This window comes from Triticum urartu, chromosome 5 (genome assembly GCF_003073215.2).
Source record: "Triticum urartu cultivar G1812 chromosome 5, Tu2.1, whole genome shotgun sequence".
Taxonomy (NCBI): Eukaryota; Viridiplantae; Streptophyta; class Magnoliopsida; order Poales; family Poaceae; genus Triticum; species Triticum urartu.
Window position 1 is genome coordinate 481,423,596 of NC_053026.1, and position 21,387 is coordinate 481,444,982.

General features: G+C 51.1%; 1 protein-coding gene across 1 annotated transcript; it reads left to right on the forward strand.

The window, feature by feature from the left end:
- The first annotated feature begins 4,817 nt into the window (after positions 1-4,817).
- LOC125556380 (histone deacetylase 19-like) lies at positions 4,818-6,281 on the forward strand. The gene has a single exon (XM_048719129.1). It carries the CDS (start codon positions 4,818-4,820, stop codon positions 6,279-6,281), a length of 1,464 nt encoding a protein of 487 aa, XP_048575086.1.
- Positions 6,282-21,387: the final 15,106 nt, after the last annotated feature.

The window sequence follows — 21,387 nt, forward strand, 5'->3', positions numbered from 1 at the left end:
ATATCCTACATTTTTCACTTCCTCTCATTAACACAACCAAAATGATTAAAATGCCATACATAACACCCACACACACACAGCCGAGCCACAAGCTGGCCCTAATATTCTGCCACTCACGCACTATAACCTAGGCCACTAACACATTACTTTTTTTCTGCGGGTGAACAGAAGCGGAGCTAGCATGGGGCTACGCCTAGAGCTAAGCTAGCTTGAGTGATGCACATTAGTGATTTTTTGTATTTTGTAAGAAGCATTTACCAAGACTATTGTCACTGGGCCTAGGGCTATAGCCCCATCTGCCATAGCCTTGTCTCCGCCTCTGCGGGTGAACACTAACACATTACTCGGTTAGCACCACTGGCGGCGCTGAGGGTATTCATGTGTATTCGTATGAATACCCATTATTGAGCGCAAAAAAATAATTAATACATAGCTGCAATGCACACGGCCCACCGCTCGTTGCCTCGTTCGGTCGTTCCCCAATCCCACTTCCCCTGCTCGAGCCCTAACCGTCCAAGCCCAGCGACCAGCGCGAGCGACCCCCGCTCCCGCTCACCGAGTCACCGGCCGCCGCCCCGCCCCCGCTCCGCCCACAGCCGCTCAGCGCCGCCGGTGCTCGCCGTCCGCCGGCCGCCCCTCAGACTGCATCGCTGCGACGCTGCCCCGCCCCGGCGCTCGCCGTCCGCCCACTGGCGGCGCTGAGGGTATTCATGTGTATTCGTATGAATACCCATTATTGAGCGCAAAAAAATAATTAATACATAGCTGCAACGCGCACGGCCCACCGCTCGTTGCCTCGTTCGGTCGTTCCCCAATCCCCAGTTCCCCTGCTCGAGCCCTAGCCGTCCAGGCCCAGCGACCAGCGCGAGCGACCCCCGCTCCCGCTCATCGAGTCACCGGCCGCCGCCCCGCCCCCGCTCCGCCCTCAGCCGCTCAGCGCCGCCGGTGCTCGCCGTCCGCCGGCCGCCCCTCAGACTGCATCGCTGCGACGCTGCCCCGCCCCGGCGCTCGCTGTCCGCCGTCCGCCCCGCCCCAGCCGCCCATCGCCCGCCGCGGCGCCGCCCAGCCCAGGGTCCAGCGCCCAGCGGCAGTTTCTTTCTCCCGCCTGCGTCAGTGCCCTCGTTCAGGTACAGTATTAAAGAAAACAGAGTTTCAGTTTTTTAGTTGATTCGATTTTGCAGCTGGAGTAGGACTCTTCCTTGTTTTGTTAATTTGTAGATGCTAATTTCTTCCTTATTTTGTTGTAATGTAGATGAAGAAGAAGAATGGGACTGTTGGTGGCAATAGGATTCTTGCATTGTGGGAAAAAGCTTCAAAAGCAAAGAAGATTGATGAAACATCTACACCGAATCAGACTGCAGGTGCATCGGGTACTTGTACCTCTCATGTTCAGCTTGACAGCAATTTGCAATTGGCGTTAGTGCAAGCACCGGATGCGGAATGTGAACCGGAGAGCAGAGAAGCAACCCCAACCCCAATTGATAAAGATGCTGAAACAAGTGATGCAGATGATGAACCAATGGAAGCAGATTTGGAGGCACTCGAACCTGATCCCGGGAAGCGGATTCCCATCTCAATGTATGCTGTCAATGACCAAGATAGAGTAAGAAGAAGATATATTGAGATGAAGCCATGTCAACCAAAGAATCATAACTTTGAGTATACAAATAAAAGTGGAGTTGACCGTCGCTTTTGTCGTGCTTGGTTTAAAGAATTTCCATGGATTGAGTATAGTGTGACAAAAGATAGTGCTTTCTGCTTTGTTTGCTATCTGTTTAAGGATAAGACAAAATATCCCGGTGGAGACGCATTTGTGAAGAATGGATTTAGGAACTGGAACACGAAATCGAGATTGAAGAAACATGAAGGTGAGGTTAGTAGTGCTCATGCTGAAGCTCAAGAGAAGTATGATATGTTCACTACACCACAAGCATCAATTAGGGAGTCTTTTGCTTCAAACACCTCACAATATAAGGCTTTGTATAAGCAGCATTTGACATGGACACTCAAATGTTTGAGATTTCTATTGCACCAAGGCTTGGCATTTAGAGGACATGATGAAAGTGAAAAGTCACTAAATAAAGGAAATTTTCTTGGGCTTTTAAATTGGCTAGCTGGAAATTTTGAAGAGGTTGATAGGGATGTTCTCAAAAATGCTCCACAGAACTGCAAGATGACTCACCATGATATACAACATGAGTTAATAAAATGTTGTGCACAAGAGACTACAAAATTAGTCATTGAAGAACTTGATGGTGGCCACTTTGCAATACTTGCAGATGAGTCTAGTGATGTGTATCAGAATGAACAGTTGGCAATTTGCTTGCGTTATGTTGATAAGAAAGGAAGGGTTGTTGTAAGATTTCTTGGTCTTGCTCATGTTCAAGATACTACCTCTTTGACACTTAAAGCTGCAATTGAGCAAATGCTTATGAAGTACAGTTTGACCTTTGCAATGGTTCGTGGGCAAGGATATGATGGAGCTAGCAACATGAAAGGTAATGCTAATGGCCTAAAAAACTTATTATGGATGAGTCTCCTTCTGCCTACTATGTTCATTGTTTTGCCCATCAACTACAGTTAACTCTTGCTGCTGTTGCTAAAGAGAGTGGTGATTGTACTTGGTTCTTTCAACAACTTGCACACTTGTTAAATGCTCTTGGCATGTCTTGTAAAAAGATGAGAATGCTTCGTATAGCTCAGGCTGGGGAACTCATTGATGCATTGGAATTGGAAGAAGTAGAAACGGGGAGTGGCTGAATCAGGAAATGGGTTTGGGAAGTCCATGTGATACACGTTGGGGCTCTCACTTCAAAACCGTGAACCATGTCTTCTGTATGTATGGTGCAATACGACGAGTCCTCATCAAGATTGGAAAAGAGTACCATGGTGCGGAGGCGCAAGCGGCTCTAACCATATTGACACCATTTCGATCATTTGAGTTTGTTTTCATGGCACACTTGATGCAAGAAATATTTGGATACACAGATGAGTTGAGTAGAGCTTTGCAAAAGCAAGACCAAGATATTGTTCATGCTATTGAGCTTGTTGATATCACAGAGTATCACTTGGAGGGTTTGAGGACTGATCCTGGATGGGATGATTTTCTCAAAAAGGTCACATCTTTTTGTACAAAGCATAAGATCAAAATTGTTGATATGGAGGGTCCTTACTTTCCCGCTGGCCGGCCTAGAAGGGGTTTCTTTAATGGTGCAACGAATTACCATCGCTTCAAAGTTGATATGTATGTGAGTGTCATTGATAGGCAAATTAGTGAGTTGAATGGCAGATTTGATGAGGTAAACACAAATCTACTTTCTTGCATGGCAGCATTTTGTCCACTTCGTCTATTTGCTGCTTATGATCAAGCGAAATTGGTTAGGCTTGCTACAAAGTTTTATGCTAATGATTTCACAAGTGATGAACTGGCAAGACTTCCATGGCAACTAAACATGTATGTTACTCATGTGCGTAGAGATGAAAGGTTTCAAAACTTGAAGAATCTGTGTGAGCTTTCAGTTATGCTTGCGAGACAAACAAGCATGAACAATACTATATTGTTTACAAGCTTCTTAAGTTGGTATTAATTCTGCCAGTAGCTACTGCTAGTGTTGAAAGGGTGTTCTCTTCAATGAACTATGTGAAGAATAAGCTAAGGAGCAAAATGGGTGATGATTACTTGAACAATTGTTTGGTTACATTTGTTGAGAGAGAATTCTTCAATCAAGTAAAGGATAAGGATGTCATTAATCTCTTTCAAAAAGGCGATCGCAAAGTTATATTGGAAGATGGGATATCATCAATCTGTCAATCAAAAGGTACTGATGTCTTTATGTTTATGTATAATTAGTATGGTTTGATGCATTAAAAAATTACTATTGTTGTACTGGTGTCTTTATAATACATTTAGAATAAATTTTTTGTGCCAATGAATACCCAGCCTCAAAATCCTGGCGCCGCCATGGTCAGCCCATGCACATACTAACCAACTAATCATTGTTTAATTACTCGGTCACCTAGGAGGTAAAGTACGGAGTACTTATGTTCTTCCGTTTTAGCTTCAATCACGTACGTCTTTTATCCTACTGCTCTATCATTGTCAAAGACTAATAATTGATTACTTTATAATCTAGTAAATTGGGGATCGGTCATCCATATAAGCTTCATCTAGTGGGGTTAAATTTTGGTCACATACTTTATAAGGGGCAAATAGGACTTTTCAGATGTCATTTAACACCATTAAGGCTTAAAATGGACGAAAGTGTCGGAAAGGGAATAAAATTTAGACACAGTGTTAGATAGGGAAGAAAGAAATTTCTAGTGTCAAATAGGGAAACAATATTTAAAACAATGTTATATAAGGAATTTTCTCAATGAGTTATGTGCACTGATGTTGTAATGAGCCCAGCTAAGGCCTGTGTCCGCCTACTGACTTTTTGGGCCGAGACCAAGAGGTCGACTCGGACGTGACTAATAACATCGATTAGATTCACATCACATCTAATCGGAAAAAATTCTCATTGCTAAAAAAAACTCAGAAAAAATTGTCAAAAAAAAATCTAATCAGAAAAAAATGAGTTAATTTCAAAAAAAAAAGAGTCGTGTGGGAAACATATTGTGTCGTCCGTTTGGGGCTGCCCGGCACAAGTCTGTTAGGGCGATACCTATTGGAGTCCGAGACACGATCGCTATGCGAGGCCAACTCGGACACGATCGATCTAGCTTCTATATCAAAGATGAACTACACGGAATCATCACATATTCACATCACATAGTTCACCGGCCGTAGGAATCAGAGGGAGAATACGATCAAGAAGATGGACACGGAAGGGCACTCGTTGCCGTCGGCGTCGTGCGGCGACGGCCGGAAGAGGAGAGTCTGCTACTACTACGACCCGGGCGTCGCCAACGTCGACTACGGCGCCAACCACAACATGGTGCCCCGCCGCGTCGCCATGGCGCACGCCCTCGTCGAAAAGTACGGCCTGCTCGCCGACATGGAGCGCCTCCGCGTCAGGCCCGCCACCGAGGCCGAACTGCGCGCCTTCCACGACGACGCCTACGTCCGCCTCCTCCGCGACATCACCCCGGACGCCTACCACGACGGCGACCTCCGGGATAGGGCCAGGGCGTGCGGCGTCGGCGTGCCGGAGACCGACGAGACCGACGCCAGCGCATACGACAACCCCGTCATCGACGGCCTCTGGGACTACTGCCTCCGCTACGCCGGCGGGTCGCTCGCCGCCGCGCGCGCGCTCGCCGACGGCTCCTCCGACATCGCCATCAACTGGTCCGGCGGGATGCACCACGCGTGCCGTGGCAAGGCCAGCGGCTTCTGCTACGTCAACGACATCGTGCTCGCCATCCAGGAGCTCCTGGAGCACTTCGAGCGCGTGCTCTACGTGGACATCGACGTGCACCACGGCGACGGCGTGGAGGAGCACTTCAAGAGGGAGAGCCGGGTGATGACGGTTTCGTTCCACCTCTACGACATCGACCGCGACGTCAAGCCCTTCTTCCCGGGCACCGGCAAGGTCGAGGACGTCGGCGAGGGCGACGGCAAGTACTACACCCTGAACGTGCCCATGAAGGCGGGCATGGACGACGAGAGGTACCAGCAGCTGTTCAGGCCGATCATGGACGAGGTCATGGAGAAGTTCGTCCCGGACGCCGTGGTGCTGCAGTGCGGCGCCGACTCGCTCTACGGCGACAGGTTGGGCGAGTTCAGGCTGTCCGTGAAAGGCCACGCCGGCTGCGTCAGCTACCTCCGTAGCTTCAACGTGCCGCTGCTCCTCCTCGGCGGCGGCGGGTACACCGTCAACCATGTGGCCTCCTGCTGGTGCTACGAGACGGCGGTCGCCGTGGGCAAGGAGAAGGAGATCTCCGACGAGATACCCTTCCACGGCTACGAGCACTATTACAGGGACCAGGGCTACAAGCTACATTTCACGGTGCCGAAGAAGAACGGCAACAAGAAGGATGACTTAATCGATAAGATAAAGCAGGATGCCCTCATGAACCTGGCCATGCTCAAGCCACCGCCGACGACCGTAGGCGAGCACCGGCCAAGCAAAAGACATGCCATCAACGTCAAGGCCCACTATGACCAGAACCAGGACAAGGAGGCAAAGAAGTACCGGTGGTGCCGCAGGGAAGACGACGACCCCATGGAGAGGCTGCACCGGCTCTGCGGCGAGGCGGACCGCTACGATTTCTTCACTGAGCTGGGGAAGAGAAAGATGTCTGGGCTAGTAAATAGTACTCCCTCCGATTCAAAATAAGGGTCGTGGTTTTAGTTGGGACTTGGGACTTGGGAGTACCTAGCATTGGTGAAGAGAAAGACATGTTCACTGCATTAGTTGGCAAGCTCACATTGCACGAGGTCGTGTTAGAGCAAAACCAGAAAAAAGGTTATTTTCCCATGTGTGTACACAAAATACCGGCTCTTAGCTTGTAAGAGAAGTCAACATTGTTGTTTTCACTTTCCTTCTCTTTCAAGTCAACAATTATCTCTACATATGGCTTAACTATTGTAAAAAGTAAGAATGGATACATATTTGTACTAGGGCGCATCATGCCACTGTTGAGATGAAGAAGCGTACATTTTTTTTTCTTGAATACGCATGAATGTGTGTATCATATACCATATTATGGAAGAGAAATGAAAGACTCCCTCCACACCGCAATATTACAGAGTAGATAACATGATCCAATCTGCTCACGTCCACACCCTACTTTGTATGTGCAACTACTCACGTATTGTCCACGTTGCCAACACTGCAAAGAAACCATCTAGCTCCCCTCCTAGGAGTCATGCTTGTCTTCAAATACTATCTTCACTCTCGATCCGCTGGAGAACCTACTTTTGAGATGGTACCAATCCATCAAACACAATGGCATTTGGGTGTTTGCACAGCTTCCATAGGCCCAAGAGGTAGATGGCCTGAGTCATTCTTTGGTGCTCTACTTATTGCTCCTGCCTGTTGCACCATGCACTACCAGAATAACTGGCGATGCCGACAGCCGAACCTATGCCGACGGGCCCCATCGGCATAGATTGGCCTATCCCGAAGGCCCAGCCCAGGCCGTCGGCATAGAAAAGCCGTCAGCGTATATCAATCTATGCCGACGGCCCCCGTCGGCAAAGCTCACCCGTCGGCGTCGATAGAAATATGCCTACGGTGGCCGTCGGCATAGAGAAGGCCGTCGGCATAGCTCGTGGGCCCGGCTACCCGGACGGAGACGGCCTTATGACGGCGTCAATCTACGCCGACGGGCTAACGGCGGCCGTCGGCATAGACGCCACGTCATCGATCCGCGTCGCCCGCCACGTCATCGATCCGCGTCGCTCGCCTGTCCGTGGGGTGGCAAATCTATGCCGTCGGCATAGGTCTGGCCCATGGATGTTGCCACATCACCGATCCGCGCCCTTAGGCACGTCATCGATCCGTGGCCATGTGCGCAGGTATGCCGACGGCCTTGCCGTCGGCATATCTCTATTTATTTATTTATTTTTATTTTTTTAACTTATTTTTATTTACTTTTCCCTGTTTTTTTCACAACATAAATGTGCCTTGTCTAACACAAAAAAAACATACCCAGATGGTATATCGATTGCCCCCCTCACGGACGTTGCTGCCGCCGCGCCGTGCCCCACAGCGACGCCGGAGATGGGGGGCACACCCCTGAGCTGCGTGCCGGGTGCCTGCGCTAGCCACCACGCTTTCACAACCGTAGGAGGGTCCAAAGCAACACCTAGCGGCATTGCTACCCCCCAGGCAAACCCTCCCGTCTAACCGGGCCCTCATACATGTGGGGCGGTGTGGTGCCATGTCTGAAGAGGCGGGACGGGGGCCCTGAGGATAGCAATACCACCGGAGCATCGCACCGGGCCCTCATACATGCGGGGTGGTGTGGTGCCATGTCCAAATTAGAGGCGGCACGCGTCTCCGGGTTGTGCCCCCGCTCACGGACGGCGCCGCCGCCGGCACCTGAAGGGGGGAAACGGACGCGTCGGGTCTACACGGAGGGGATCTTACTGTGGGTTTGGCCCGGATATTGCTCTAAAGTGTTCGTATGGGCTGACCTAACACGACCGGGTGGATAGTTCCACTGGTCAAAACCCGTCTGTGCAAAGTCAAAGGGCTAGATCCCGTGGTCAAACGCTACAGGGTTAGGTGGGACGGGGGCCGTGGGGAGGGGGGGTAGCAATGCCACCCGAACGTCGCACCGGGCCCTCATACATGCGGGGTGGTGTGCTGGCATGTCCGAAGAGGCGGCACGCGTCTCCGGGGTGTGCCCCCGCACACGGACGGCGCAGCCACCGGCACCTGAAGGGGGAAACGGACGCGTCGGGTCTACACGGAGGGGATCTTACTGTGGGTTTGGACCGGATGTTGCTCTAAAGTGTTCGTATGGGCTGACCTAACACGACCGGGTGGATAGTTCCACTGGTCAAAACCCGTCCATGCAAAGTCAAAGGGCTAGATCCCGTGGTCAAACGCTACAGGGTTAGGCGGGACGGGGGCCGTGGGGGGTAGCAATGCCACCCGAGCGTCGCACCGGGCCCTCATACATGCGGGGTGGTGTGCTGGCATGTCCGAAGAGGCGGCACACGTCTCCGGGGTTTGCCCCCGCACACGGACGGCGCAGCCGCCGGCACCTGAAGGGGGAAACGGACGCGTCGGGTCTACACGGAGGGGATATTACTGTGGGTTTGGCCCGGATGTTGCTCTAAAGTGTTCGTATGGGCTGACCTAACACGACCGGGTGGATAGTTCCACTGGTCAAAACCCGTCCGTGCAAAGTCAAAGGGCTAGATCCCGTGGTCAAACGCTACAGGGTTAGGCGGGACGGGGGCCGTGGGGGGGGTAGCAATGCCACCCGAGCGTCGCACCGGGCCCTCATACATGCGGGGTGGTGTGCTGGCATGTCCGAAGAGGCGGCACGCGTCTCCGGGGTGTGCCCCCGCACACGGACGACGCAGCCGCCGGCACCTGAAGGGGGAAACGGACGCGTCGGGTCTACACGGAGGGGATCTTACTGTGGGTTTGGCCCGGATGTTGCTCTAAAGTGTTCGTATGGGCTGACCTAACACGACCGGGTGGATAGTTCCACTGGTCAAAACCCGTCCGTGCAAAGTCAAAGGGCTAGATCCCGTGGTCAAACGCTACAGGGTTAGGCGGGACGGGGGCCCTGGGGGGTAGCAATGCCACCTGAGCGTCGCATCGGGCCCTCATACATGTGGGGTGGTGTGCTGGCATGTCCGAAGAGGCGGCACGCGTCTCCGGGGTGTGCCCCCTCACACGGACGGCGCCGCCGCCGGCACCTGGAGGGGGGAAACGGACGCGTCGGGTCTACACGGAGGGGATCTTACTGTCGGTTTGGCCCGGATGTTGCTCTAAAGTGTTCGTATGGGCTGACCTAACATGACCGGGTGGATAGTTGCACTGGTCAAAACCCGTCCGTGCAAAGTCAAAGGGCTAGATCCCGTGGTCAAACGCTACAGGGTTAGGCGGGACGGGGGCCGTGGGGGGGGGGGGGGGGGGGGGGGGGGGGGGGGGGGGGGGTAGCAATGCCACCCGAACGTTGCACCGGGCCCTCATACATGCGGGGTGGTGTGCTGGCATGTCCGAAGAGGCGGCACGCGTCTTCGGGGTGTGCCCCCGCACACGGACGGCGCAGCCGCCGGCACCTGAAGGGGAAAACGGACGCGTCGGGTCTTCACGGAGGGGATCTTACTGTGGGTTTGGCCCGGATGTTGCTCTAAAGTGTTCGTATGGGCTGACCTAACACGACCGGGTGGATAGTTCCACTGGTCAAAACCCGTCCGTGCAAAGTCAAAGGGCTAGATCCCGTGGTCAAATGCTACAGGGTTAGGCGGGACGGGGGCCATGGGGGGTAGCAATGCCACCCGAGCGTCCCACCGGGCCATCATACATGCGGGGTGGTGTGCTGGCATGTCCGAAGAGGCGGCACGCGTCTCCGGGGTGTGCCCGCGCACATGGACGGCGCAGCCGCCGGCACCTGAAGGGGGAAACGGACGCGTCGGGTCTACACGGAGGGGATCGTACTGTGGGTTTGGCCCGGATGTTGCTCTAAAGTGTTCGTATGGGCTGACCTAACACGACCGGGTGGATAGTTCCACTGGTCAAAACCCGTCCGTGCAAAGTCAAAGGGCTAGATCCCGTGGTCAAACGCTACAGGGTTAGGCGGGACGGGGGCCCTGGGGGGTAGCAATGCCACCCGAGCGTCGCATCGGGCCCTCATACATGTGGGGTGGTGTGCTGGCATGTCCGAAGAGGCGTCACGCGTCTCCGGGGTGTGCCCCCTCACACGGACGGCGCCGCCGCCGGCACCTGGAGGGGGGAAACGGACGCGTCGGGTCTACACAGAGGGGATACTACTGTCGGTTTGGCCCGGATGTCGCTCTAAAGTGTTCGTATGGGCTGACCTAACATGACCGGGTGGATAGTTCCACTGGTCAAAACCCGTCCGTGCAAAGTCAAAGGGCTAGATCCCGTGGTCAAACGCTACAGGGTTAGGCGGGACGGGGGCCGTGGGGGGGGTAGCAATGCCACCCGAGCGTCGCACCGGGCCCTCATACATGCGGGGTGGTGTGCTGGCATATCCGAAGAGGCGGCACACGTCTTCGGGGTGTGCCCCCGCACACGGACGGCGCAGCCGCCGGCACCTGAAGGGGAAAACGGACGCGTCGGGTCTACACGGAGGGGATCTTAATGTGGGTTTGGCCCGGATGTTGCTCTAAAGTGTTCGTATGGGCTGACCTAACACGACCGAGTGGATAGTTCTACTGGTCAAAACCCGTCCGTGCAAAGTCAAAGGGCTAGATCTCGTGGTCAAACGCTACAGGGTTAGGCGGGACGGGGCCGTGGGGGGTAGCAATGCCACCCGAGCGTCGCACCGGGCCCTCATACATGCGGGGTGGTGTGCTGGCATGTCCGAAGAGGCGGCACGCGTCTCCGGGGTGTGCCCGCGCACATGGACGGCGCAGCCACCGGCACCTGAAGGGGGAAACGGACGCGTCGGGTCTACACGGAGGGGATCGTACTGTGGGTTTGGCCCGGATGTTGCTCTAAAGTGTTCGTATGGGCTGACCTAACACGACCGGGTGGATAGTTCCACTGGTCAAAACCCGTCCGTGCAAAGTCAAAGGGCTAGATCCTGTGGTCAAACGCTACAGGGTTAGGCGGGACGGGGGCCGTGGGGGGGGGGGGGGAGCAATGCCACCCGAGCGTCGCACCGGGCCCTCATACATGCGGGGTGGTGTGCTGGCATGTCCGAAGAGGCGGCACGCGTCTCCGGGGTGTGCCCCCTCACACGGACGGCGCCGCCGCCGGCACCTGGAGGGGGGAAACGGACCCGTGCTGCCTCTTCGGACATGCCAGCACACCACCCCGCATGTATAAGGGCCCGGTGCATATATGACGGCATATGTGCACGTTATCAACTCCCCCGGCTGCTGAGCACGCCACTGCCCACGCAGCCCCGCCCCGTGCACGCCCCCGCCGGCGCCTCCCCGCTCCGACCCGCGCCGCCCCACCCCGAGCCCGCCGCCGCCCGCGCCTCTCCGCCCCGACCCCGAGCCACCCCGCCCCGACCCCGGGCCGGCCGCCCCGCCTCGACTCCGGCGCCCCGCGCCGGCCGCGCCGGCCGCCCCGCCCCGACCCGCCTCTGACCTTCCGGCCCAGACCCCGCACCGCTCCGCCCCGACCCCCCGCCGGCCTCCCCGCCCCGACTCCGCGCCTCCCCGCCCCAACTCTGGCCGGCCCTCTCGAAGGTGAAAATTTTATGTATTTTTAGTGTTTTTTTAGTAATTTTGTAGCTAGTTAGATAGGTATTTAGATAGATATTTAGATAGTTAGATACCTAGTTAGATAGATAGTTATATAGATAGTTAGATAGGTAGATAGTTAGATGGATAGTTAGATAGATAGTTAGATAGTTAGTATGTAGTAAAAAAATTTGGTTAGATGAGATGCTATATGTTGCATATCTTGCAAAAAAAATTGGTTCGATGGATTAATCAATGATTATGACGAATAGGTGATAATGATGATGATGAATATGTGATGACGATGATGAATATATTGTTAATGTTTTTAGTTTTTTTGCCTACATGATGCAAAAATAAATTGACCGTCGTCCGATGGAATTTGCAGGCTTTGTGGTGTTGCATTTCATTAAAGTGACCGTCGTCCGACGCGTTGTTCCCTGAGCATCCCTCTGTTGTTCGACTCCTTCCCCTACAGCCGAAGGTGAGCTACAAGTCCATCTCCTCCATTTTTTGATGTCACTAGATTTCATTCTCAAGTCAACTGGCGTAACCTAGGCGTCTCCCGTCCGAAAGGGTTGCATCGATAAATATGTATTCAATTGCATATTTATCACCGCAGCTCTTTCGGATTGTCCAGCGTTTTCCACGGACAGCCCGAGGATGTGTAGATTGGGTATGTTCTCCATGTTCTACCCCGTTCCGAGACAGGATTTCGGCGGCGCCTCCCCATTGTTCTCCGGAGCACATTCTCTCGGCTATTTGCCGAGACGTGTATCTGGAGAACAGCGGGGAGGTGCTGCCGAAATTTTGTCTCGGAACGGGGTAGAATGGAGAACGTACTCAATCTACACATCCTCGGGTGGGATTATGACCCATCTTTACCTATTAGAGATGTAGGTGGATTAAACGCGGTAGAAACTGAAAATTTGATGCCATTAATTTAAGTGAATCCTTAATTATGTTGTGTGGGTTGCAAAAAAGCAGAGGATGGCAGATAATCAGTGGATGTACAGTGGTTTTATCCGTCGGAATCGAGTAACATCAGAGTGGATCGCGAAACCGATGTGTATTTGAAGGAGATATTCCGTCGTCCAATGAGAATTATCCCACCATGCCCCTGTGCGAGATGTGCCAGACGTCACCGTAGAAATCAGACAGACATGAGTGAGCACCTTCGCATGCACGGATATATGCCAAACTTTGACATGCCGCCGATAAACATAGCCGAGCAGGACCGTGATAGAGAGGAGGTGATGCGACAACGCATCGATGGATATGAGGACGACGGGGTCAGGGACATGCTAGATGATGTCATTGTTGCAGAAACGGCAAATGCGACACCTTCAGAGAATGAACCGGAGGAGCCGGAGGCAACCGCAAAGGCCTTCTTGGAGGTCTTGGCCTCGTCGAAGAAACCTCTTTATGCGGGTGCGAAAATATCTCAGCTGGATGCCATCTCGCAACTGATTGTAGTGAAGGCTGAGTACGGTTGTAGCCAGAAATGCTTCGAAGCATTCCTGGGAGTATGGGCTAACAGCCTCCCTGAGGGTCATGAACTGCCGAAAAGCATGTACGATACAAAGAAAATCATGAAGGCACTCTCTATGGATTATGAGAAAATAGATGTTTACCCGAAGAATTGCCTTTTGTTTAGGCACGAGTATGCGGATGACAAGTACTGTAGGAAGTGCGGTTCATCTCGGTACATTGAGGTGGTCGGTGAGGATGGTGAGAAAAAGCAGCTAACCATCCCCGTTAAGGTTCTTCGGTATCTTGATTTTATAAAAAGACTGCAGCGCCTTTTTATCATGAAGGAGTCTGCCAAAATGATGAAGTGGCACAAGGAAGGTATAAGGTGCAATCCAAAAAAATCATACATCCATCGGGAGGGGAAGCATGGAAGTCATTCGATGAAGAATACCCCGAGGAAGCAGCCGAGGCTGGGAATGTCAGAATAGCCATATCAGGTGATGGGTTGAATCCATATGGTATGTCGTCCAATCCATACAGCTGCTGGCCTGTGTTTGTAATTCCGCTCAATCTTCCTCCCGGTGCCCTAATGCAACGGAAGACCATGTTCTTGTCGCTCATCATTCCGGGGCCTGACTACCCGGGGAAGCAATTGGGTGTGTTTATGCAGCCGCTTGTGGATGCTTTGCACCATTCTTGGTACTTTCCGAGGTTGACATACGACCGGGATCTGCAGAGAAATTTCTTGATGAAAGTTTGGTTGCACTATTGCATGCATGACTTTCCCGGCTATGCTCTATTATGCGGATGGTGTACAAGTGGTAAGATGCCATGCCCAGTGTGCATGCAGGCTCTGCGAATGATTTGGCTGAGTAAGGGTGGCAAGTATGTAGCCTTTGACCTGCATCGACAGTTCCTCCCTCCAGACCATCCAGACAGGGAAGACAAGAAGAACTTCACGAAAGGCCGGGTTGTTCATGAAGTAACCGAGATTCCAACATTTTCGGGGGCAGATGTTCTTGCTCAGCTAAAAGCTCTCAAGCCTAAAGTCAAAGGCAAAGGCAAAGCCAAAGCCAAAGGCTTCGAGGGATATGGTGAGACGCACAACTGGACGCACATTACCCCCTTCTCGCAGCTTCCCTATTTCAAGGACCTCAAACTTCCTTACAATATTGATGTGATGCACACCGAAAAGAATGTGGCAGAGTCACTTTTCCACACGATCCTCAACATTCCTGATAAGACGAAGGATAACGTAAAAGCTAGAGCCGATCAACAGAGAATTTGTGATAGACCACGCCTGAACATGAAGCCTCCCACAGGCGGTCGAAAAAACTGGTTCAAGCCAGATGCTGACTTTGTCCATAAACTGCCAGAAAAAAAGAAGTACTTATCTGGCTGAAACAAATTTTGAAGTTCACCGATGGTTATGTATCGAATATAAGTAAGGGAGTCAATCTTTCAACGGGCAAAGTGACCGGCCTGAAGAGTCATGACTACCATGTATGGATTGAGCGGATAATGCCGGTGATGGTTCGAGGCTATGTCCCCAAGCATGTATGGCGAGTGCTTGCCGAGCTTAGCCATTTCTTCCGCACGCTCTGTGCTAAAGAAGTAAGTAAAGAGGTGATTGAAAAATTGCATAAGAAGGCACCGGAGTTGATAGTCAAGCTAGAGAAGATCTTTCCGCCAGGCTTCTTTACTCCGATGACACATCTCATTCTGCACCTCGCGAACGAGGTATTGTTGGGGGGCCCTGTGCAAAATCGCTGGCAGTACGGCCCTGAGAGGCAGAACAAGCATCTCCGACGGAAATGTGGAAACAAAGCTAAGATTGAAGCTTCCATAGCTGAGGCAGTTATCCTAGAGGAGGTGTCAGACCTCAGGACATCATACTATCCAGACCACGTTCCCCATTTGCATAACAAGGTGCCTCGATACAATATAGAAGAGCCCAAGTATCAACCCAGGCTCGGTCTATTCAACGCGCAAGGTGGGAGGGCTGGGGCCTCGAAATCTTATAACATGCCACGACAAGAGTGGGAGGACCTCATGTTCTATATCTTGCACAACATCAAGGAAGTTGAGGAAGTGTGGATGAGGTAATACCACTACACCATTCCTTTATGTCTTCCACATCATCATGTTTCATGTTCACTTAGTCCCGGTCTAACACCGCTTATCTTTTTTTAGTGATTTCGTTCAAGAGGAATGGACGGGAGTGAATCCTCCTACTGAGGCGGAGGCACTTACTCTTCTCCGTCATGGAAACCCTGGACGTAAAATTTTTGTTTCTTGGTTCATGGAGAAAGTAATTTTCCACAACCCCCTATTAAATACCTACTTCAACATTTATTAGTTAACCGAACTAATGCACGCAACAATTTCCATTATACTTGTAGGGAAAAGATCTGAACATATCTATGGATGATGAATTGAGATGGGTTTCCATGGGTTTTGACCCTGCCGTCATGACATGTAAAAAGTATGATGTGAATGGGTATCGCTTCCATACAGAGGAGCACCAAAACAGCCGCCCCGATCCCAAAACTATAAATACTGGAGTGTACACCCCCGGTCAAAATTCAGTAGACTACTACGGAAGGGTACAAAATATATACGAGGTTAAATTCCGCCAGGGGCGTGAGACCCTAAGTCTGCCTGTGTTCAAATGCCGATGGTTCGATCCGCGGGAGGGGGTAAAACATACGCCTTCCATTGGTTTGGTCGAAGTTAAACCATCAACCGTCTATGCCGGAGCCGATCTCTTCATTGCGGCTACCCAAGCTACACAAGTATATTTTCTGCCTTACCCATGCCAGAAAGTGTATCTAAAGGGTTGGGAAGTTGTGTTCAAGGTGTCGCCACATGGTAAGCTACCAGACCCGAATGAAGACGATTACTACAACATTAACCCCATGACATACGAGGGAGTGTTCTATCAAGAGCAACCTGATGATGATGATGATGTGGTTAGAAACGATGACGCTAGACCATTGGGTGATGATGATGTGGACCCAAACTTCCACGATGCACGGAATGATGGTGAGACCATCTTCAATGAAAATGACATACTTATGCTAGAAAAGTTAAACGAAGACGCTGACGACGAGGAAGAGCCTCCACCTCCGTCGGACAACGAAGATGATATGATTGATAGTGATGATGAGACGGACCGAGAAAGAGGTTCCAACAGTGATGATTCATATGGGTTCTAGCAGATGTACGTTTCAAGTATTTTTTTCTATAGTTTAGGAATATGCCTTTTTATGCATTTTTATTAATGTGTTTATTATCATGCCTTTTCCTTCATTTCATTAATTTACTAATTGCTTTTTCTCTTTTCAATGCAGGTTCGTGGAACATGGGCAAGGGGAAGGCCGACGGCGTGGGTTTCCTACGCAAGGTCGTCGGCCTGCCTAGTCGGAGTGGTCGAGCACGTAATCCTCCCCCTCGGCTACTTGACGATGACTCCTCACAGGGAGGTCGAGGGAGAGGTGCCCCTAGAGGAGGAGGGGGTGGGGGGAGAGCCTCTAGAGGACGAGGTGCTGGGGGGAGAGCCACTACAGGGGGTCGCGGCCAGAAAGAGCGCACCCTCACCGACTTAGGGGTGTTGTCTTCGAGGCCCTCCTCTAGTGAGGTACCCTCCTCTAGTGAGGCAGGCGAGGAGGAGGAGGAGGAGGAGGAGGTGGAGGAGGAGGCAGGCGAGGAGGAGGAGGAGGAGGAGGAGGAGGTTGGGGAGGAGGTTGGGGAGGGGGAGGCAGGCGAGGAGGAGGGTGGTGGCGGGGATGATGGTGGTGACGGGAAGGGGGTTGACACGAAGGGGTGGCTGCGTGGCAACGCAAAGCTACCAAAGCAGGTTCCTGCTACTGAGGAGCAGAAGTGGCTCATTGAGCCCACGGGAAAAGAGTAAGTGGTTCATTATGTTGCTTGTCACATGCTTATTCCGGTTGTTATTTATTTTTCTTGTGACATGCTAATAGTTCATTCTTTTGCAGCAACTGGATATATTCTAAAGGGGTCCGTATTCCCAACGGCCTCATCACCGTCTTGCTGAAGTTATATTGGCCGGGGTTGTACTGTCCTGATCCAGCCAGGCAGCCGGACCGTCGGGTTTTGGCCACGAGCTGGGACCACTGGGAAGCGGCCCGTCACGCGGACCATGAGACCCATGCCAAGGCCGTGATCACTACTTTCTGGGTGAGTTCTCTTCATAAGCACAAGTCCATTCTAGTTTCATGAATGATTTAACTCATGGCTTCTCCCATTCTTGTTTCATGCATGATTGTAGAAATTCTATCGAGTTCTTCCGGAGCACAGGGCTAGAGCGGACCAGATTGTGCTGTGCCAATGCAAGAAGAAGGCCCGCCAGATGCAGTACGAGGTGCGCTATGTGGCCATCTCCACATACTACCACGACTATCTTCGTGTGAAGATGACCAAGGAAGAAGCGCGGAGGATGGGCATTACCTTGGAGAGGCCCGAGTTCTTGGCGGTAAGTATAAAAGATTTTTCATTATGCTTTCATATATTATGCTTTCATTATGCTTTCATTACCTTGTGGTACATTATGCTTTATGCTTTATGCTTCCATAACACCAATTTGGACACTCCTACATGCCATTATGCTTTTATTATGTAGGTGTGTCCAAATTGGTGTTATGGAAAAGACGAGTCCTGGGCGGCACTGGTGGATCTTTGGTGTGATGAGGCTGGAGCCTGGGCGGCAATGAGAACCAAAAATAAGGCTAACCGAGGGACGGAGGGAGTACATGCTCAGGGAAACCGAAACCACTATCTCCACAAGGCAGTTAATGTATGACTAACCCCATTAAACATTCTTCTTCTTCTTCTATTTACCATCACTTTCTTATGTATGACTAACCTCTGTTTGGTGGTGCAGGAGGAGAAACTGAAGCGGCCGCTCTCACACATGCAGGCGTGGGAGATCGCCCATACGCGGAAGGACCCCAAGCCTGGCGAGCCCAAGTACTACGGCAAGAAGACTGCAGAGAGGAAAAAGGCCTACTCCGAAGCGTATCTGGAGTTACATCCTGACACACCTGACCCCATTGCGGTACCTCTGGACGACATGGCGGTGGTGAGGATGGGGCCCAAGGAGCACGGTCGGGAGGCGGTTCTCGATGTTGTGATCACTCCTAGTATCTCCTACACACAGCTTCGTCGGATCGACCCGAGCCTGAGCCAGCGCACGAGCCAGCCAGTGACTAGTACACAGTACCTCTTTCAGGAGCAACAATCTGTAAGTATTTTCCCTCTTATCTTCATTTCTCACTTCATTTTCCGCATTTAGTAGTTTTATGAGTTCCATCATGTCATACCGTAGGCCTACATGGAGTACACACGCCAGGAGACCATGGCGTGGCATCAGAGGCTTTATGAACACCAAGTGCAGAGGGATAGCCAGATGCAGCAGGCTTTTCAGGATATGGCGGCCGGCAGGTGTCCTCAGTTCCCTCCAGCACAACCAGTGCTGATGAGCTTTGAGGAGTTTGTGGCACAGACCGCTGGCCCCTCGCCGGTTAGTTCATCCCCAATCTATTCACCCAAAGCATGTCATGCCTTTCAACACAGTCATATATCCCGTGCATATGTCTTTTCAACATCTAGGGAACAGGTGGATCTACTGTTGGCGGTGGTCTTCGCAGCACTCCGGAGACACAGAGCCCGACCACTCCGATCCACGGAGGCGGAGGCGGAGGAGGAGGCGGTCTTGGCGGTAGCGCTGCCGCTAGCAGTGACGACCTGGGCTTCGGCGGTCTTGGCGGTGACGACCTCCGTGGTGCTCGACGTCCTGGCGCTTAAGCCTTTGGGTCACATTGTGGCGGTCTTGGTGGTGATGATACTTATATGCTTGTGATGTTTCTTATTGTTGTTTGTGAGATTCTTATGCTTGGTGGTGATGATACTTATATGTTTATGCTTTGCGATGCTTCTTATGATGTGTGATGATAAATTTGTTCTGTGATGCTGCTGTTATGTGATGCATATATTTGTTGTGTGCTGTATATATTCAAATGAATTGAGCTGAAACAAAACAGAAAAAAGAAAAAAAAACAGACAGAAACTATGCCGACGGCTAGGCCGTCGGCATAGAGCTGCCGTGAGCTCCCAGTGGCTGCCACGTGGCTGGTCTATGCCGACGGCATAGCCGTCGGCATAGTTTCAAACTAAGCCGACAGCTAAGCCGTCGGCATAGGCCTGCTCCAAGAGCTCCCAGTGGCTGCCACGTGGCAGGTCTATGCCGACGGCCTAGCCGTCGGCATAGTTTCAAACTAGCCGTCGGCATAGGCCTGCTCCAGGAGCTCCCAGTGGCTGCCACGTGGCAGGTCTATGCCGACGGTCTAGCCGTCGGCATAGTTTCAACCTAAGCCGACAGCTATGCCGACGGCTAGACCATCGGCACAGACCTGCCACGTGGCGAGCAAGCATTGGTCAGCACTTGACGGCGGCCGCCGTTACGCGATAACGTTGCCGACGGCCGGGGCCGTCGGCATAGATGTATGGACACCGTCAGGATAGGGCCTATGCCGACGGCCTTTCTATGCCGACGGCATTCCTGGCTACGCCGACGGATATGTTGCCGACGGCCCTATGCCGACGGGTGCCGTCGGCATAGGCCTGTCCTGACGGCCTTTCAGGGCTATGCCGACGGCCCTGGCCGTCGGCATAGGGTGCGATTCCGGTAGTGATGCTTCCAAAGTCTCGTTCGCAAAAGGTTCTCTGGCTTGTAGAATGCAATGTAGACCCGGTTCCAGACTTCTCTCGCAAAGACGCAGCTCACCAGAATGTGGTTTATGGTCTTGTCGTGTTGATCACAGAATGGGCATGAAACATGGTACGGGAGGCATAGCCTGGACAATCTCTCTAACGTCCAACACCGATCCTTGAGAGCCAACCACGCAAAGAGATGGCATTGGGGCGGTGCGTTGGATTTCCACTTGAAGGTGGTCGTGTGTGAGACCACGAGACCTGCAAACTTGGCCGCGTACGCAGATCTCGCCGAGAATGTACCATCCTTTTCCAAGGACCATGAAATCGAGTCTAGTGTACCTGTGTCCAGATGCACAACCACTACTCGAGGCCAAAGATCCAAGAAAGGGCGAACCGTCTCGGCGGTGGGATCAGGTCCAGTGCCTCCTGCCCAAGAAGAGTGCATAGACTTCTACTAATGCACCATGAATTTCGTTGTGAGACCATCCCCCTTCGATTGCCTTAGGGAGCGCGCTAAGTGGGTCGGCATATGGCGTCAGTTCACCAGTTTCGTTTGTTTCTTCTTTATTTCTTTTCAATTTTTCTTTATATTTTGTGACATTCTAAATACATATATTCCAAAAAATATTTACTTAATTTTTTAAATGTTCAATGCAAATACAAAAAAGTTTAACATGGTGTAAAATGTTTGTTAATTTAATTTAAAAAATGTTGATACCATTCAAAAAAATGTTCACACATTTCAAAAAATGTACTACTGCACATTTCAAATAATATGTATGCAATGTAAAAAAGATTTTAGTGTAACTCAACCAAACAAATTTTGTACCATTCAAAATATGTTGATAGCATTCAAAAAAGTTCACAAGTTTCAAAATTATGTTTGTGAAACTTTTTTCAAATATTTATAGGATGTGTAAATTTTTTTGCATAGTTTTTTTAAATGGTTTGTATCATACAAAAATGTTTCAATGTGTATTTCAAATAATTTAACATGTATCTGAGAAAATGTTCAAAACCATGTATTTGTTTAACTACTAGTCATGTGTTAGAAAAATTATAAACTTGTATAAAAAATAAGCTGTATAACAAAAATGTACAATGTGTATGAAAAATAGACATCAAAACATAAATTTCAAAAGAATGTTAATCATATATTTGTTTCAAAGTGTATTAAAGATGTTCCTAATGTATAATAAAAATCTACAATGTGTATGTAAGATGTAGACTTGTTTTGAAAAAACTTGAAAAAAAGGGTAGCAAAAAACCCCGAAGAAAACCAAAGAAAGAAATAAAACAGAAGAAAAAAGAAAAAAAAGAAAAAAAGCAATCTAAAACCAGAAGAAAATTGATGTAAACTGTGAAGGGGCGATAAGAAAACCAAA

What these genes read in the sequence shown, in the direction of transcription:
- LOC125556380 (XM_048719129.1), top strand. Translation starts at nt 4,818, where the DNA reads ATGGACACGGAAGGGCACTCGTTGCCGTCGGCGTCGTGCGGCGACGGC.